Genomic DNA, 18,579 nt, shown 5'->3' with positions numbered 1-18,579 from the left:
TCTAAAAATTATCTGACTGACTTTCAACCATCTAGTTTCCTATAGTTAGTAAGTTCCTTATGAAAGACAGGATAATAATACCAACAATCATTAAGTTTTAAAAACAGGGGGTTATACAGTTTTGAGGAATACATAGGGAGAAAGGATTGGTAATAATCTTGTCCTGGTGCATAAGATTCAATGTGAGATTTAAATGCAATTTTTAAAAGCGTTTTTAAACTTAGGAAAAGATACAGAGGTTCACACCATGCTCTTGGAGCACAAGATCAAGTTCAAAATGAAGCCTTTTTCTCAAGGAATTATATGAAAGGCTGTTAGAGTAAGATTTACAGTGATGGGAATGCTCTTGTTTTCAGGCAAGTTGATTGAATAAATCTGTTGTGGGTTTTTTTGGAAGAGAGACAAACTTCTAGTCTTCTTTCCTCCTAAATAAGAGTGCACAGAGACAGGATCTCAGGTCTGCAGGCCTGTAGCAGATGCTTTTGGTACAAAGTGATCTGCTTTAAGCACACCTGATTCCTGAACCATCACACTGTGTAATGTCACATCCAGTTTCCCAACGAGCCAAATGCTGCTGAGAGCCAAAGCCACTGTCCCAGTCACTCTCCACTCTGATTTGCTGACATTTGCTCATATATTCTCCCCAACCCATGATTTTATTATCTGGTACAGTCAGCAAAAAGCTTTTGGTGTCCTTTTATTTGCATAGGGACATACTCATCCTTCTTTGGTTGATTTGTAATTATTGAGATAAAAACATCAGGATTTATGATATCTTGGAAATGCCATGAATTTGATGACACTCATCTGTTAATGTGCAGGCTCTCAAAAGGTAATTCCTGCTGGGTGTCTAAAGTCTCTACAGGATGAGAGATAAAGATGTAAATAGCTCTTGACCAAGTGCCCTCCCTGGAGTCCTAAACAAGAAGGATGAGCTTTGCAAAGTCTTCCAATCATAACCAAGCTGAAAGAATTGTCCTTCCCATTTTAATAATTCAGCTGTAATAGTAGCTAAAAATTGTGGCAGGGCTGGTAGAAAGCTGTTCTTTCAACTGAAGAGAAGGATGGAAATAGTCAGGGTGGTCCAGGACATCATCCAGATGAAGAAAGCAAGGAGTGCTGAGCAGAGGAAGAAAAAGTCCTTCAGTACAAAATGCAAACAGAGGTACCAAGAGGAACAAGCAACCAAAACCAAGCCTGAAGTGTCCTATGCATGAGACACTGGCATTAACTAACAGAGCAGTCCGAGTACTGCAGCTCCTGCTGGAGGGCAGATGGGGATGTGCAGACTGATCATCTGAAGGACTCAGCCCAGGCACAGCTGGCTCAGCTCTGGCTCAGGCACACTGTGGGCACACACACATTCCCACTGGGACAGGCAAGGGCACATGGGAGCCTCCTGAGCAGGGAGATCTTCTGTTCGAGTGAGCTGGACATGCTCCCCCAGGAGGGGACTCCTCTCATGGTCTCAGCTGCCTTGGGTCCCCACCCTACACATGGCCATGCACTGACTGGGATGCTCAAAAACGAGCAAGGGGAGAAAGGGGAGAGAAGAGTCTTCACCTTTAAACCTATAAAGTCACTCTAAGCTCTCATTACACTGAGTTACTGAGCATCCATAGTACAGAAAGGGGAATAAACTTTGATTACTCCTATGGGTTTATATCTTTAATAGATGCATATGAGTAACAAGGTAAAGGACTTTGTGCTATCAAAACCTCTGCTTGCAAACATCACCTGTCCTTTACAAGATGCCACTTACAGAACTCTACATGACTATAAATTAACATTCTTTGTTATGCCTATATTATTATTTAGCACAAATGTATTTACAAAATACATTCAGTCATAAACATCACCACTGTTATAGTTACGGAAAGGCTTAAGTTTTGAAATATTTAGATACCATTTAATAATAAAAATCACTGAATCAATCATATCACATAGTTCTATGATTTCTCATATTGTAATCTCAACTTTCAACTGTTTTGTTTAACAGCAGAAATGGGCTGTTTATAAATCTACCAAATTATCAAAATAAACCAGAAGGAAGGTTCTTTGCAAAACTCAAGAAAAGTCAAGAAAACCCCAAAATTAAGAGAGATAACTTACTAAAGTGTAGGTCTATGTATTGTTAAATGCTAAGCCCGTGCTGCCTCCACAGAGCTTTCTACTTTGTCCAAGCCTGTATATGTCATTCCCACAGCTGTGTCTCACACAGCAAATAGGAACTAACTACAAATGGCCTTTAAATCTCAATGAGTACTATTTGAAAAGTAGGAATGAAACACAATTTGTGCATTGGACAAATATGAACTAAGCCATTTCTAATGCAATTTTATCCACCAATGAATTGCTGATTAGACAGATACAAGGCTTTCCTGAACACAGACATAGCAATTTCATGAAAATAAAATTAATTTCTTAGGCAGAACTACGAAAAACAAATTAATTTTTAATTTTGGTGCAGCTTCAAAAGTCTGCATTCACATCCATTTACAGAAGTTCATGATATAAGTTCTCATATCATTGAATAAATGCCTTTCAGATTTTAGGTCTGTGAAATCTGAGTTCCATAAGAGTTAAACAATTGTAGAGAATTCTAAAATTACTAACTTTGAAATGTCGAACCAAGCACAGACTTAACTACAAACTCCCTGTGCAGTACTAAAGCAAACTTGGCCAAAAATATAAACAACAGCATATGCAATGTGATGGCAAAAAGGCAATCTCTGTACTGAAAAAAAACCAAAATAGCTAACACATACATACATTCTTTATACATTCTGTATACATTGCTTTGAATGACAGAGAAAATATAGAGACTGAAAGCGAGACTTGCAGCTCAACATGTTCAGTTTATCAAAATTAGATACAAAAGCAATTGATTCATATTATTACTTATTTTAAGATACAAATAGCTGGCAAAAATAACCAGAGACAAATAAATTAGAATCAACACGTGTGTGTATATACGTATTTTCTTAAATCTCTTTGTCTCTCCATTTCAAATCTGGAATGGACACTTACTGAAAGATATGTGTCAAGCAAACCAGAGAATTGTCTTAGTGAGACTGTGAGACAAGAAGCTGTGCTCAATAAAAAGCTCAGTGGAAGAAAACTGCAGGGATTTTACCAGCAGGATAGGCAGAGTATAGAAACATCAGCTGAGCCCACATTCAGGACAGCTCCTGGCAATGCAGAAAATCTGTATGCAATGTATAGATTTTTCAGCTATTTGTACAACAGTGTGTATTTAATTCACCCATTTGTTGCCAGGATGAAGAACACATATATTGTCCACAATAATGTCCTGCTACACCCACAGCACAAAGCAAAATGATTAGTATGTTAAGATAATTGGATAAGGAAGCAGAAACTGGTATCCTTGATTAGCTACAAGATCGTGAAATTGAAGAAATTTCCCCAAAAAGAGGAATAAAAGAAACAGTATTAGCAATGGCTCTGAAAGAGAGATGTCACTCCACAGAAGCATGATGTGAACATTCAGTTTGAGCAAGTTACAAAAACAGAAATTGTGAGCAGGTCAGAAAGAGTGAAGTGCTGTGGCACCACAGGAGAACTGCCCAAAACTTGTGATTACATGGAAATGAGGGTCTACACTAGCAGGGCTTTTTTGGCTCAGATTTCACTATGACAGTCACTTTTGGGGCTACAAACAACCAAACCTCTCAAGTTCTGAAAAATATTTGTGCACACCTGTTTTCCAACTTTGATTGAAACTACAGGCCTCATCATTGCAAGCCCAGGTACAAACATTCCCTGCAGCCTTGTGCACCATGGGGTGGGGGGTTGCTCTTCTCAAGATTACTTTGAGAAATTTCTGTGTAGGAGGAAATCATTTGGGCTAGATGCATATGTCTATTAGCCTGTCAGAATAATAAATTGCTTATTGCTTATCTCTTTGTAAGTATGATGTGAATTTATAAATCTACAGAAATGAGAAGTTCAACATAGAAAAGTTCTATATTTATTTGGAAGCATTACCCTTTATAACAAGGAAAATAAGTAACTCTTCTGAACCACCTCTGATATGTAGGAACTCCTTTTCCAATTTTAGCAATGCTCTGTCAGCACAATAAGTGACAATCTGTCCTGACACTGCCGAGAAAACCTTCTCATATTCTTTTTCAAGAAGACCGTCAGACCCAGACAGACTCTGGGCTAGAATGACAGGCTGATTGAATCAGTCAGACAAAACAGAGGGCTCCTAAATATAGCAAGCCTATGCTGATATTCCTAGCAAGGTATTCCAAGGTTTTAGTACATATAACAGGTGACTGGGAAATTCTGCAGCACTGTGTGTGCCTCCGTGTTAATAATGTACCACACCTTGTTACTGAGACATGAACAAAGCCAATTGGTACAAAATACCTTCAAATATCAACTATGTCTTTCCACTTTTAAGCCTATAAATCTAAACCATCTACAAATAAATAATTAATTAAATAATTAATTAAATAAATAAATAAATAAATAGACAGACAGAGTTATTTTTCTGATATGGCTTCTGAGATATTTTTCAACATAGTCATTTGACTCCCATAGTGTGAAGTTCACATAGGCAGATTAATCACTGGGCCCCAAAAACATCTCTGGTGTCTCTATCACTTTACAATAAGTTCCTTCAGACTAAACTTTCCTGCTTTGCACACTGAGGTAAGAAACTCTTACAACTACTTTCAGGCAGCTGAATATGACAGAATTGACCTCCCTTCCCTCCCTTGCACATAAACATTTAGGGAATGACTCTTAAAACACAGCAATCTACCATTAAGAAGTTTTTAAGGCTTTTGTTGGAAACCCCTGCCTTAGTATAATCTATGGCCAGCTTATCATGAGAGTTGACTTAGCAAGAATACTAAGAAACACCTGTTTCCATGGACCAGAGTTCTCTTTTTATGACTGGTTCTTGCCTTAAGCAGTGAACATAGGAAAGGGCTGTGTCCCAAAACCTTACCTTCCAGTAAGTCTCTTGCCAGACCTGGTTCTGCCCCTGTGGACCGAACAAAGTCTGACAGGACTGCATCCATATCAAGAGTCATGTGCTCATCCAGAGGTGCTGCCAGACATGCAGCAGCAGCAGGACTCGCTGGTGGGCTACAAGGAATCCATCTGCCAAGGAGAGACAGGGGTTAGAATGTGCTCCAACGTGATGTAACCCACGTCATTCCTCTCTTCCCCAAACAAGACTATTAAAAATGCTAAAACATTCATGTTACAGCATATTAATACAAACAGCATTTGTCATCCCTCTCTGCCTTAGCCTAGAAGCTGTCCATCACTCATACTGAAAGGTTTTCTCTATCTTAACATTTCATATTTTTATTGATTTTTCTTATGTGCAGCTTGTAAATAATCCTGCAACTTGAAGACTCCAGCCAAACACAGGTTCTGTTCATTAAAGGCACAATCACCACATCATTGTCACTCCTCATAAACTGAGGTTTAGCAAGTATTTAAATGCCTGGCTAGACTAGAGCCCTTCTGCCTTCCTAATACTAACACAGACACAACAGAGTTTAGGATTTGTGCTTTTATTTGCCTTGTCAATACTTCTGTCATTTATATATTCTCCACTGTCCTGGGTCTGGCTGGGATGGAGTTAATTTTCTTCGTTCCTTCTCTGGAGTTGTGGCTGCAGCAGCACTGATACCAAACACATCAATATTGTATCTCTGGGGCAGTGCTCACACAGCCACAGCCCTTGGCAGTGTCCTGCTCTGCCCCTACAGTGGCTGGGCTGGGGGTGGGCAAGAAGCTGGGAGGGGACACAGCTGATACTACACTAATTTACAGGGTTTATTTGTTTTATTATTTTATTCTCTTTCAGTGCTGTAGCTGCTGAGCAGTTGTGACTGGGTTTATGAGCAGTCTGGGGGGGGATACCCTTACGAGGGAACTCTCCTGGGGGCACCATCACCCAGGGACCTGTTAGGAAGCAGATCATGTGAATATGACACAATGTCTGGCATGGGAATTTTTCTTGCCAAATCCATTCATAACAAAAATACATCTGCTCTACTGCACTTTGTACCTACTTTTTTATTCCTGAAAACAGGAAACCCTTACCTCTAGGCAGTGTTCTCTACAAATATCAAATAAAAATTAAAGCAGGCGTTACAAGAGTAGTTGATGCCAGTCAACCTATTAAGACTGCTGGAATTTAAAACACAGTTATCCTAAAGGTATTTCTATATTTCTACCCTGCCTGCACCACTGCAGAAATAGTGCAAAGCAAACAGGATGAAGTTAAACAATACACAACATAAGAAAAAGTGCAGGTTTTACTTTCATATTTGTTATTCATCATTGGTCAAAGTTTACCTTTGAACATGAATTGGATTTTTCCTGTTAATTCCTCCTCATAGGCTCAGTTGCAACTTTATCCTGTGCCAAGGGTAAGGACTGACATGGAGATTTCCTACTGGCAGCAGATGATGTTGGTTGGCTCTTGATTGCACCACAGCTACAGAGAAATACACTGTGAAAGAAATTGGAAACCATTTGATTTCCCTGTCCCCCAAATGAATCACAGTCCTTTCCTACTTCATATGCGATTACCTGGTTATATTAACCTTAAAAATGGAACACCTTTGCTTTCTTAGAAATTGCCTTTTTCTGCAAGTACTTATCCCTGCTAGAATGCAAACCTTCTGCCCCGGGAGGATGAGGCCCTTCTCAGCCTCATCCACGAGGACTGGCTGCTAAACCCAACTTACTCCAACTAACTAAAAGTTTGTGGGCTATAAAATCACAGAATTGTTAATGTTGGAAGGGACCTTTAAGATCACAGAATCAATTAGGTTGGAAAAGACCTCCGAGATCGAGTCCAACCTTTGACCAACCACCACCTTGTCACCTACACCACAGCACTGCCATGTCCAGTCGTTTCCTGAAGTTCTCACCTCCAGGGTGGTGAAACATTTATGCTTTTATACTATTTATACAACTGTATCATTATGTTTGGGCCACATTAGGATAGCAGGGGAGGTGATCTTTTCCTCTCTATTCAGCCCTGGTGAGACTCATCTGAAGTATTATGTCCATTTCTGGACCCTCAAAAGAAAGACATGGACATACTGGAGTGAGTTCAGCGAAGGGCCACAAACTGCACTGGATCACCAGGGCACAAGGGAAACACTCCTAAACTGTAACATAACCAAGATGTAGTAACAGAAGGAAAGCTGGAAATATTGAGGAGACTAGTTAAAAAGAATTGCAGACACTCTTGGAAGAGAACAACTTTAAGGGATTATGGCCAAACTCAGCATCTAAGCTTTGTAGCAACTGAATCTGTTCCAACACAAATCCAGGGCAAAAATGCTACTTTTATTTTTAAGAAATACTCATACATATATGCACTGTACTGAACAGATGACGAGAAACTGAATACAACTAATTAGTGACTAGGAGAAAGAATGAAGTGAATCTTAGCCAGCAGGACAGAAACATAAGGAACATGATAAAGGAACCTGCCCCAGATGATACAAAGCACTGGTGGATTTGAGATCACAATCAGAAGTGACTCAGCAGTATAATGACTGCTAATTTAAAATGCACCAGCTGGGCACCCAAGTACAGTCACTGTGTGTGGGGGTAAACTGCTCATGAGTTTGGAAAGCTGAAGTGAATATCAGCCTGAAGGAGCCAATTCATGAGTTGTCTCAGTATCAGCATTACTTCAGTATCTTCAACAGTAAGAAAAAGACATCCTTTTAAGAGCAGAAGGCAAGACCAGTCTCTGCATTTACGACATCACCATTACCTCAGAATTACCTCATAGAACCTACACTCTGGAAGGAAGGAGTAGAGTTGGCAGGATCTTCCCTGTATGCATGTGAACTAACACTGTTTTTTTCCCCCAAGGAAGTTGTTTACTCAGCTCTCTAGAATTTAGATTTAAAAAACAAAACAAAACAAAAAAACCCCAAACCACCAAGAACACAACCCAACAACAAAAGTCTTTAAAAAATATTATCTTTGCCAGAAAACTCCCATTAGCTTTGAAACCCCACCCAGATAGAATAGTAAAAACTACTAAGTAAAAAGAGAAAATAAACTGTAAAGGAGGCAGTGAGTCAGGAGGCAGATGGTTCTCAGACTCACTGTTCTCCTCAGATGAACAATCTCTCCTCACCTAAAGAACCACCAGCACCACCTTTGCTCTCCATGGCTTGTCAGAGCATTAACACAACTCACACTTTCCATACCCACACTTGTGGATGGTTGTGTCTGATCCCTCCCTTACACCCCCCTCAACAAGCATCACTCCTGTGGGTCACACTGTGCACACACAGATCCCTGCAGCTCTCACTGCACATGTGTCACACGTGACACACACATGTCACTTCAAGCTGAGTGGAAACTGAAACATCTTGAATGTCACAACACAAGAAGACCTTGGTTTTCACTTACTTTTCTAGTCAAATTTCTTCCCTAAATAATTTCTTATTTATACAGTGCAAATACAAGAGGCAGTGAAAGGGGATAATTTGTTGCATATTATTAAAAAAACCCCTTTTGAAAGTATTTAAAGAGGAGCTACTGATTACTTTGAAATGTTAAGATGGGTTAACAGGCCTTGAAATCAATTTAATACAATCTCACTTATATTTGATCTTTTCTTCTCCTTTAAGTACCTCTCTCAAAACTGAGCCATGCTTGGAAGCAAACAGTCTTCACCTGAATCTAAATTTGACTTCTTCAAAATCAAATAGCTTCACCCAGTTAAACAATATGAAGATATTTTTTTTCTAAAGAAGCACAGAGATGTACAGTGTATCTATAACTAGTAACTCATAATCAAAGAAGCAAAAGCAAGGATGTTGAAACAAATCCCACCCTGTGCATCCAGAATACAAGCAGTTGATAAAACCCAAGTGAGGAACAGAAAGAAAACAGCACATGAACAGTGCACAGATCCTCAGGAAGACAGAATGACTAAACTGCATCCAAGATCTTCCACAGTTTTCAAGGGAAGGATGAAATAAGCACCATCAGGGAGATGCCCACTCTCCGTGCTTGAGGAAGCTGATGGAGAGACACCCATGGATTGCATTAAACCAGTTCCCCCCAGTTTGTTCTCATGTCCCTGCCCTGTGACCAGGCCAGTGCCCACTGACAGCCCTGATCTCTCAGCTGCCCTGGCCACAAAGGCGCTCCTGGGGGGGATGTTCAGCAGCTTGAGCTTTTGGCTGGGAAGGCAGAAAGGCCCCATTTGTGCACAGTTCCAGACTTTGGGAGTAATTCTGTCTGACAGGCCACATTTGATGGGCAATGCCATAATTCTACAACCTGGACAATATTATGAAATTGAACCAATGCATTAAGACCATTTCTTCTTAGGGAAACGTTTAAATGTTTAGAGCTCAGGCTGTGGAATTTGCCATTCTTTTCTGCAGGCAAAAAGGTATTTACCTACAGTCCTACAGACGCATTCTTTAGTAAGCCAAAGAGTTTTTATTTGGTTATTACATTCCTCTGCTCCACTCTTTATTAGGTTTCATGGCCGGGCTTCATGAACAAAGATTTGGGGAGGGCTCTACCCACGTTTTTTACAAGCGCACTGGTGGCTAAAAAGGCCAATACGAGACAGGCATGTCCGGTTGCAAAAGGCACAGCAGAAAGACTCCTTAGGTGGTAAATTCTGCAAGACACGATTCTTTCTGCATTGTCTTTTCTCCTCAAGGGTGATCCTGCATTTGCGTTCTCAAAGGAAACAGCAGCGTTATAGATGGTGTGTCTCCAGGCCTCCCGACTGGAGCCCAGAGTAGACCAGTTATGATGATCAATATGGCCAAGGCTGAGATGTTGTTTCAGGGAGTCCTTGTATCTTCTCTTCGGGGCTCCTCTCATGTGGCAGCCGGTGGCAAGTTCACCATAGAGCAGGATCTTAGGGAGGCGGTGGTTGGTCCTTCATCCTTGAGACGTGCCCTGCCCAGCACAGCTGTGTTCTCAGCAACATGGCCTCAATGCTTGTGACAGCTGCTTACTCTAGAACAGATGTATTGGTCACATAATCTGACCAGTAGATGTTTAGGATTGTACGGAGGCAGTGTTGATGGAAGCGTTCTAGGAGTCGCAGGTGGTGGGGGTAGATGACCCGAAATTCAGACAGAACTATGGCTCTGTAAACACTGATCTTTGTACTTTTCTTCAGGTGTTTATTTCACCAAACTCTTTTATGGAGCTTTCCAAAGGCACTATATGCCTTTGCTAACCTGTTGTCTATCTCTCTGTCGATCTTACCATCCGAGGAGATGAGGCTGCCTAGGTAATTAAACTGCCGGACTGATTTGAGCTCTGATTGGCCAATGGTGATATGGGGATGATGGAAGACTTCCTGAGGTGCAAGTTGATAGAGAACTTCTGTCTTCTTTAAGCTGATTTCCAGCCCAAAGAGCTCAGCAGCATCTGCAAAGCAGGATGTTAAACGCTGCAGGGCTGCTTCTGTGTGGGCAACAAGGGCGGCGTCATCAGCATAAAGCAGCTCCTGGACAAGATGGTTTAAGGTCTTGGTGTGGGCCTTCAGTCACCTTAGGTTGAAAAGGCTTCCATCAGTATGGTATCGAATGTAGATACCGTCCTGATCCTCGAGGTCTGCCGTGGCCCTTTGGAGCATCCTGCTGAAAAAGATTGTGAATAGGGTTGGTGCGAGAACGCAGCCTTGTTTCACACCATTCTTTATTAGAAAGGGCTCAGAAAGTGCATTGCCATATCTGACTTGGCCGTGCTGATCCTTGTGGAGTGAGATGATCATTTCAAGGAACTTGGGGGGGCAACCTAAACGTTCCAAAATCTGCCACAGACCTTTTCTGCTCACAGTATCGAAAGCCTTGGTGAGGTCGACAAAGATTACATAGAGACCTTTGTTCTGTTCCCTACACTTCTCTTGCAGTTGTCTGAGGACAAATATCATGTCTGTGGTGCTCCTGTTGGCTCTGAAGCCACACTGACTTTCAGGAAGGATTCCTTCTGCTATAGTGGGTATTAGTCTGTTCAAGAGTATTCTTGCCAGGATTTTGCCAGCAATGGAGAGCAGAGTAATACCACAGTAATTTCAACAGTCTCATTTAATACCTTTCTTCTTATACAAAGTGATGATGAGTGCATCTCGAAGGCCTGATGGTAGTTGGCCTAGTTCCCAACAGCGCACCACAAACTCGTGGAATTTAGCATGGAGTGCAAGGCCCCCATGTTTCCAGACTTTGGGTAGAATTCCATCAACTCCAGTTGCCTTGCCGATTTTCACCTGCTGTATGGCCTTGAGGGTTTCTCCTAAAGTGGGGGCAGTATCCAATTCGTGTTTCACCGGTTGTTGTGTGATGGACTGAATTGCTGAGTCTTGAACTACACGGTTGGTACTGAAAAGAGTCTGAAAGTGTTCAGACCATCGATTCAGAAGGGAGGTTTTATCTGTTAGAAGGGTTTGACCATCAGTGCTGAGTAGAGGGCTTTGGACCTGGTATGTAGGCCCGTATGCTGTTTTCAGGGCCTCATAGAATCCTTTGTGATCACCCGTGTCTGCACATAATTGAGTTTTTTCAGCTAGACTGATCCACCACTTGTTCTGGATGTCACAGAGTTTCTGTTGGAGCTTGCTGCATGCAAGACAAAAGGCTGTTTTTCTTGCATGACAGGATGGCAGTGAAAGGTGTGCTTGTGGGTGGTTCTCTTCTTCCTCAGCAATTCCTGGATCTCTTGATTGTTTTCGTCAAACCAGTCCTTGTTCTTCTTGAGGGAGAACCCTAAGGATTCTTCAGAGGATTGCAGGATGCTGTTTTTAATATGGTGTCAAATTGCTTCAGGAGAGGAATCTGCAGAATCTGTGGAATGGTTTTCGAGCCTAGTTTGAAGGTTTGCCTGGAATCTGTCTCTTACTGTGGCTGATTGGAGATTGTTAACTTGGAGTCTTCTCCTTGGGATACTGCCCCTTTTAGGTTTGAATTTGAGATTGAAGTTGAGTTTACAGCGCACAAGTTGATGGTCTGTTTGGCATCCTGTGCTGGGCATTACGCGGGTATGGTGGACATCGCGGACATCTCTCCGTCGCACCAAGACATAATCGATGAGGTGCCAATGCTTAGATCTGGGGTGCATCCAGGTTGTCTTCAGACTATTTTCCTGCTGAAAGATAGTATTAGTGATGGTGAACTGTTGCTCTGCACAGAATTCTAGCAGAAGTCGACCATTATCATTGCAGTTTCCAACACCATGCTTGCCTAATACTCCTTTCCTGGCTTCAAAATTCTTGCCTACTCTGGCGTTGAAATCACCAAGGATAATGATCTTATCATCTGCAGGAACCTCCTGGGTAAGGCAGCGCAGGTCGGTGTAAAATTTATCTCTTTAAGCAGGGTCAGCTTGGGGAGTTGGGGCATATATAGTAAAGAGGACGACGTGTTGCTTGTTGTGTAGTGGAAGGCATAGGGAGATAATTTGGTCAGTGACCTGTCGGCAGATTTTCGAGTTTAGGAACAATGGAGTTTTTGATCATGAAGCCGACTCCTGAGAGGTGTTTTTTGGTTCTGGGCTTACCTGACCAAAAGAGTGTGTAACCGGCACCATGTTCTCTGAGGCTGCCTTCTTCATGAAGGCGAACTTCACTGAGAGCGGCAATGTCGATGTTGAGACGAGCCAGGTAACACTTTGCCAAATGTTCATATATTTGATAAAAACTATTAAGTGAAAAACAATAAACGATCAAGTCCAGTAGGGAAGATTGGTCTAGGAGGAAAACATCAGCTTTAAGAGAGGTGGTAGAAGCTGAGGGTAGAAGTGTTGTGCTGACAGTCCATAGCATGGTCATTTAAGAAAGTGGAGATGGGGTATTTTTTTGCTAACTGTAAAATTTGCTCACTGGTCTGAAATGTACTTTTTCCCTCAGATTCACAGGGAATGACCTAAATCAATTCTTTCTCCTCTTAGACTATGCTCAGAGAATGACAGTCAAAGCTAAGGAGGATATTTTAAATCGATTAATGAGGTGGCAGAAGATAAGTCTACAGTAATATCAATGCCCCACCTAAATCCAAATATAAGAAAACAACGAACCAACGAAACCCCAGTGCACAGTCTGTCAGAGAGCTGGTGCTATTCTAGCTATCACATAGGAAGTTCTGTGTGAAGACTATCTGGGTTCCAGGTACTTCACAAGTGAAGATTCCTCACCTCTGTGTGAAGAAACTATCTGGGTTTTAGCTGTTGCTCCAGAAGGTGATGGGTCTGTGCCATAGTGCCCAGTCCCATGTGGCCATCCCAGATGATACAGGGCTTTCAATGCACATCAGTGGCACCTGAATCATCTATTTCTACCTATAATACTTATCAAGTGTGTATTTAGGTCACACCTGAAAATACTGAATATCTGAAATACACTTGGGGATTTTCCTTTAATTATTTAAAAGTTCACCCTAATTGGTCAGTTCTGCACCAGCCCATAAATCCATAAAAACAACTGGACAGAAATTCTTATATCAAGTTTTCCCAGAAAGTTCTTCAGTTCTCAAGACAGGCTTTTTCCTAGACATGATGACTTTAGTTGGAAAGACACAGAGTATCTCAATAAACACATGCAAACAGAAGCTTGCTTTGTGATTGAGTGACAAGTTACAAAACTGGTTACAAAGAGATTTTCCACATCTTTTGTTTACTCAGGACATCCTAACTCCCTCTGCGGTGATTTCACTGTTCCCAGAGATTCCAGGCTCTCAATCTCCCCGAAATCACTCTGGCACTGCCCTAAGTTGCATGGCACTGATGCTGTCCACGAGCAGGATACTCCAGCCTTCCAGAAATTCAGATTTGTCTAGAAATCACTGGACACAAGGCAGCTTTTCCCCACAATGCGTAAACCTGCTTAAGCCAAACACTCTCAGAACAGATCTCAGAGATTCCACTGGACCTAATGATTGAAATTAAGAGTAGATATTTATGCTCAGACTCCTACAGCACAGAATTTTAAAGATGAATGAAAAGCAAGCATATCTCTTAAATATTTTACTTCTAGACTTTGTATTCATCCCATTCAAATTAGATTAGAGATTACTCCACCTGCTTCACAGTTATTTTTTTTAAAACAGCCTTTTATCTTCAAATAACCTCTAGATTTAGCTGCCAAGAATATAGAGGTGAAAGCCAGTTTTTAACCTCAGAGGCAGAATATCTCCCATAGAACTAAATCTATATTGTACACTTTGATCACACATGAAGTGAACCTAAATTCAGCAATCTGTTTTATATGGCTAAACCCATGCTGCTCACAGAACTTCAATGACAGAAACAAAACATTATTCAGGAAATATATCTGTACAAACTGTACTGTTTAAGCTGTTGGACACTTCACCAAAAAGGCTCCTTAAAGCCTCTGTACTAAACTAGGAAGACCAGCTCCTAAATCAAACACCGTCTCGTATTTAATCCATTCAAATCAGCTGCACTTGACTGAGTTCTACCACTGGAAGGGCCAATCCCTCCAGTCAGAGGCACTGCACACTTGCCTTGGAGAAGGGACACCATGATGGCAGGGGCTGCACCAGGTGACCCCCATGGTCCCCTCCAGCCTTACCCATGCTATGCTTCTGGGACATGCACTTACAGCTACCTGGCAATAATAATCACCCAGTTCTGCAAAACCTGTAAAAAATGCTCTAAAAAGTTGCCTGATGGGAAAGATCTTCCCAGCACATGAAGCTACAGTGATAGATTAAAAGGCATTAGTTGAAGGATCCAAAACAATAGTAATCACCTGAATAAAAGGTAAGTGCACTAGACCCGATGGGAAAGTGGGGGGTACATGTCCATTATAAAATATGGACTCTCAAAACATGTCAGATTACAAGACAACTAAGATTACTGAAGTTTTGTCTACACAATGAACCTCAGAAAAACTAATCCAGTTAATTTCACTGGATTTGTCTCTGTCCATTAAATTCCTTTGCAAAAACTTTCATCTGTGAATAAAACGTGGCCTTAATTTGGTCTGGCTCATCTTGCCTTCAAAGTGAATGAAACTAAATTCACTGGAGGCCACTTTAATTATGAATGGGATAGTGCACACAGAGACTTGGTGGGAATTAAGCTGCCCTCTTCAAATTCCTACATTTAATTGACTTGCATCAGTTTTCCTCAGTATCTTGTGTAGTCCTGAACGGATACATTGGACACACAAGTATATTGCAGAGAAAGAGAGAAGCTGTGCTGAAGAATTCTCAGCCCTGTGGGAACCATCAAAGAAGAAGAGAATTGTTCAAGTACTTTAAGTTCAGTTTTAGGATAAATACCATCAGAGTTCAGAGACCAACTGGGAAGTATTTTTAAAACACAGCTACATTTTAATTTTCAGAAATGCTATTTAAAATGTCTACTATTTGCTTATTTGAATTATTTCAGGATAGAACTATAGAAAAAGGACAGCACTAAATTATCTTTTGAGGTGATTTATTTAAGATTTAGAGATTATAACCTATGACTGGAGGCTAAGATTAAAGAAAGTAGAAAACTTGAAAAGATCACTCTGCATTTAAGAGCTATGGCACACTCCCACTGAAGAAACAGCATGAAGACTGAAGAAAAGCTGGAGACACTCAATACCTTAAAATACCTCAGTCCTCATAAGATGCTGTGAAACACTTGCCATCACTGGTAACAACAGAGGTCCTTTACTTGCACTCTGTCACTGTATTTTCATGGAGCTTCAGAGGGTTTTCATAACACTATTTTTCTTACTTGAGAATGGTAACATTCTCAGAGGAGAAAAAATGTCACAGATAAACAAGAAGTCCACAGAAACAGGGGTCCTGAACTCAAATAAACCAAGCAAGAGACAGAGCCTTTTCAGGTAAGGATCCTCTTGCATCCCTGCATCAGCATTTTTTCAGGATAAAACAATACCATTGCTGTAACATTTTTTCTTTCCTACAAGAACACAGATACAGAGAATGGACAGTGTTTTCCTAATTCACAAGGCTCTCACAGCCTTTCTTTCTTTTTGTTCTAACAGAAGGCAGCTGTGCAAGGGATGAATGGAATGCCACTGATAAAGGTGGAATTTCCCTAAAACAAATACCTTAATTTTAAAACAAATTCAAGTATCAATTATTCTTTTATCTGTGGGAGTGATAAAGAAGTAGGCAGTATTATACTGCACTAGAATGATAACAATTAAGATTTCAAATGTTAATCTGAGGCCTCTTATTAAACGCACTTTCATTAAGTAACACACATCTCCTTCCACTAGAATATATCTCTACAGAAGCAATATGAACAAGCTAGACTTCTTCCTCATTCAGAATTTTTTCCTTATTTTGTCCCCTCATTTTCCTCATTTATAAGTTTTTCTTGATATGGCAAGAAGATATTGTATAGAAATATTGAACATACGTCCCCAAATGTCATCCTTCTCTCAAATGAAGGAGGTACGTTGCCTAAAACCCTAAACACTGTTTTCTCTCACAAAAGCAGCTATCATATACTCTGCATGCATAAAATTAACTTCAGTGCACAAAAAGCATGAAGTCTGAGTTACCATTCTTGGATACCTCTAATGCAGAGTTTCATTAATTTTTTCAAGTTAGCTTTGCATTAAAAAGGACACTTGGGCCTGTAGGCACCACAGCCAACACACTGAAAACCATCTTAACCCCCTGCAGTTTCCTTCATTTTGAGTTATTTAGCCCCTACACTGCAATTTCTAAAATCAATTGTCATAGCAACAGGAGGCTAAGCCTTCATTTCCAATGCAGATCATCCTCTCAATCCTGTTTTTGTGCCTCTGAGGTGCAGTTCTGTGCAGCCCCTTCTCCCGCGGACACACAGGTACCACACCCGGCTCAGGAGGCAGCTCAGCCCCAGCTCTGCTTCCCTGCAGCACTTCCTCCTCTGCTTTCCTTAAAGAACAAACAGCTGCTGCTGAAAAGCCAGACTGCTAAGATTAGTTCTCCTGTTAAGGCTGCTGATTCTTGAGCTGTAAATAGATACACAGCTGATTAAAGCTACCTTTAAGCAAGTGTTTAATTTGACTTACAATAGACTTTAAATAAGAGTTCCTTGAGGCAGGTGTTGGATGGGCATTATGCTGCTGGTTTTTGGTGAGGAAAATAATCCATTTTTGCCACAGTAGAAGGTATGAATAAGCAAAATTTTGTCCCCTGAGAAATCTGAAAAAAAAATAAAAGAGAAGTAGTATATTAATCATTGCACTTACTCATGCTATTTGAATAATAATAACTGCTAAAATCAATCTTACCTTTGACCTTAGAAGCCTAATGGATACTATTCTCCATGCAGATAAATTACCATATACAGTAATTTGCATAAAGAATATTACTTGGGCACAATCCAGATAATTTAAAAAAAAAAGAATTATAAATGTACAAAAATCTCCTTATGGCTGTCCTATGTAAAAATGGCAATTCACACTTTCTATTTCCTCTAACAGTTCTCTTTCCTGAGATCAAATACACCTTTCTAACTTTTCTTCTCATAAGCTTCCACAATCTATGGCAGTGAACCAGTGAAGAGTTATTCAGCAGAAGACTCAATCAGGATAGGCATATTCTTTGATGGAAAAAAAAAAAAAAAAAGAGATGAGCACAAGAAAGGAAGGGCACTATTTCATGGGGTTTATTTTTAAAAGAAACAGCATTTCCCTTTGCATATAATCTACTCTTATCTCTTAAGTCCTGCTACTTGCAAATACATAATCCAATTACTATAAGCTTCACCTTATTATTTTAAAAGGCACTTACAATCAGTTTTACTGTTTCTGTTTTTTAATCCATTCAACAAACTCATCCGCTTGTAACTGGGCCCAGCCTTATCAAAATCAGGATTTAACAGATATCTGCCCAAACCTTTTCATCATGGAAAACATTCCTCCTGATACTGCTTTTAAAATAGGCAGAAATATAACACAGTCCCCAATTTGTGAGAATTAGGATATGACAACAGAATGTTACATATGTACTAGAATACATACAGAAATAGCCAGATCTCAGTAGATAATGGTTCTTATGAAAAAACTGCCAGTCATCTGTGTGATAACTCAACTGCAACATGAGTTAAGTACCTAAATTAACAAGTGTTAACTCACTCAGCTCTAAGTCAACTCCTGAGCGTTTGTGAACTAATATATGTAATATCTAGTACTCAATAAGATTCCCAGCTTTTCTTTTTTCCCTTCACTGTGATGTATTTTCATGTAAGAATCAAAAATCTGACCAAAAAATTATTCTTTGTTGGCACTTACAAATGTCCCACATTACAGATATCCTCATACCAATGTAAATTATTTTAATAGTTCATAATAACATAAAGAGCATCATGTCACACATTGCAAAGGAAATGCAGTCAAACCACATGTGAGCATGACCTTATCTTTATCACCCTCACAGAACTTAAAAAAAAAACAACTGTAAACCCCTCAACTTACAGAATTAACCTTTAATAGCTCTAACACTTTCAAAGATACTTGAACTGCATGGGGTAAAAATAACCATCAACCGTGAATAAACCCAAACATTTCCACATATGCAATGTTAGCAAACTGAACTATCT

At 40.4% G+C, this 18,579-nt stretch overlaps 1 protein-coding gene across 3 annotated transcripts in view; it reads right to left on the bottom strand.

Moving 5' to 3' along the window:
* The window catches only part of OTUD7A (OTU deubiquitinase 7A), an 85,349-nt gene that overhangs the window by 41,900 nt on the left and 24,870 nt on the right, over positions 1-18,579 (bottom strand). For 2 of the 3 annotated variants that reach the window (XM_017835911.1, XM_017835913.1), the window contains exons 4-6: positions 17,048-17,180; positions 6,349-6,505; positions 4,982-5,136 (exon numbers count right to left, since the gene is read on the bottom strand). In XM_017835911.1, the coding sequence (XP_017691400.1) occupies positions 4,982-5,066 (85 nt within the window). In that variant the 5' untranslated portion in view covers positions 5,067-5,136; positions 6,349-6,505; positions 17,048-17,180. The remainder of the gene's footprint in view (positions 1-4,981; positions 5,137-6,348; positions 6,506-17,047; positions 17,181-18,579) is intronic. The other variant, XM_017835912.1, reaches the window with a different exon arrangement.

This window comes from Lepidothrix coronata, unplaced genomic scaffold, assembly GCF_001604755.1.
Source record: "Lepidothrix coronata isolate B3197 unplaced genomic scaffold, Lepidothrix_coronata-1.0 Scaffold266, whole genome shotgun sequence".
NCBI lineage: Eukaryota > Metazoa > Chordata > Aves > Passeriformes > Pipridae > Lepidothrix > Lepidothrix coronata.
Note: the sequence above shows the minus strand (reverse complement) of the source record. Positions and strands in the feature narration are given on the sequence as shown.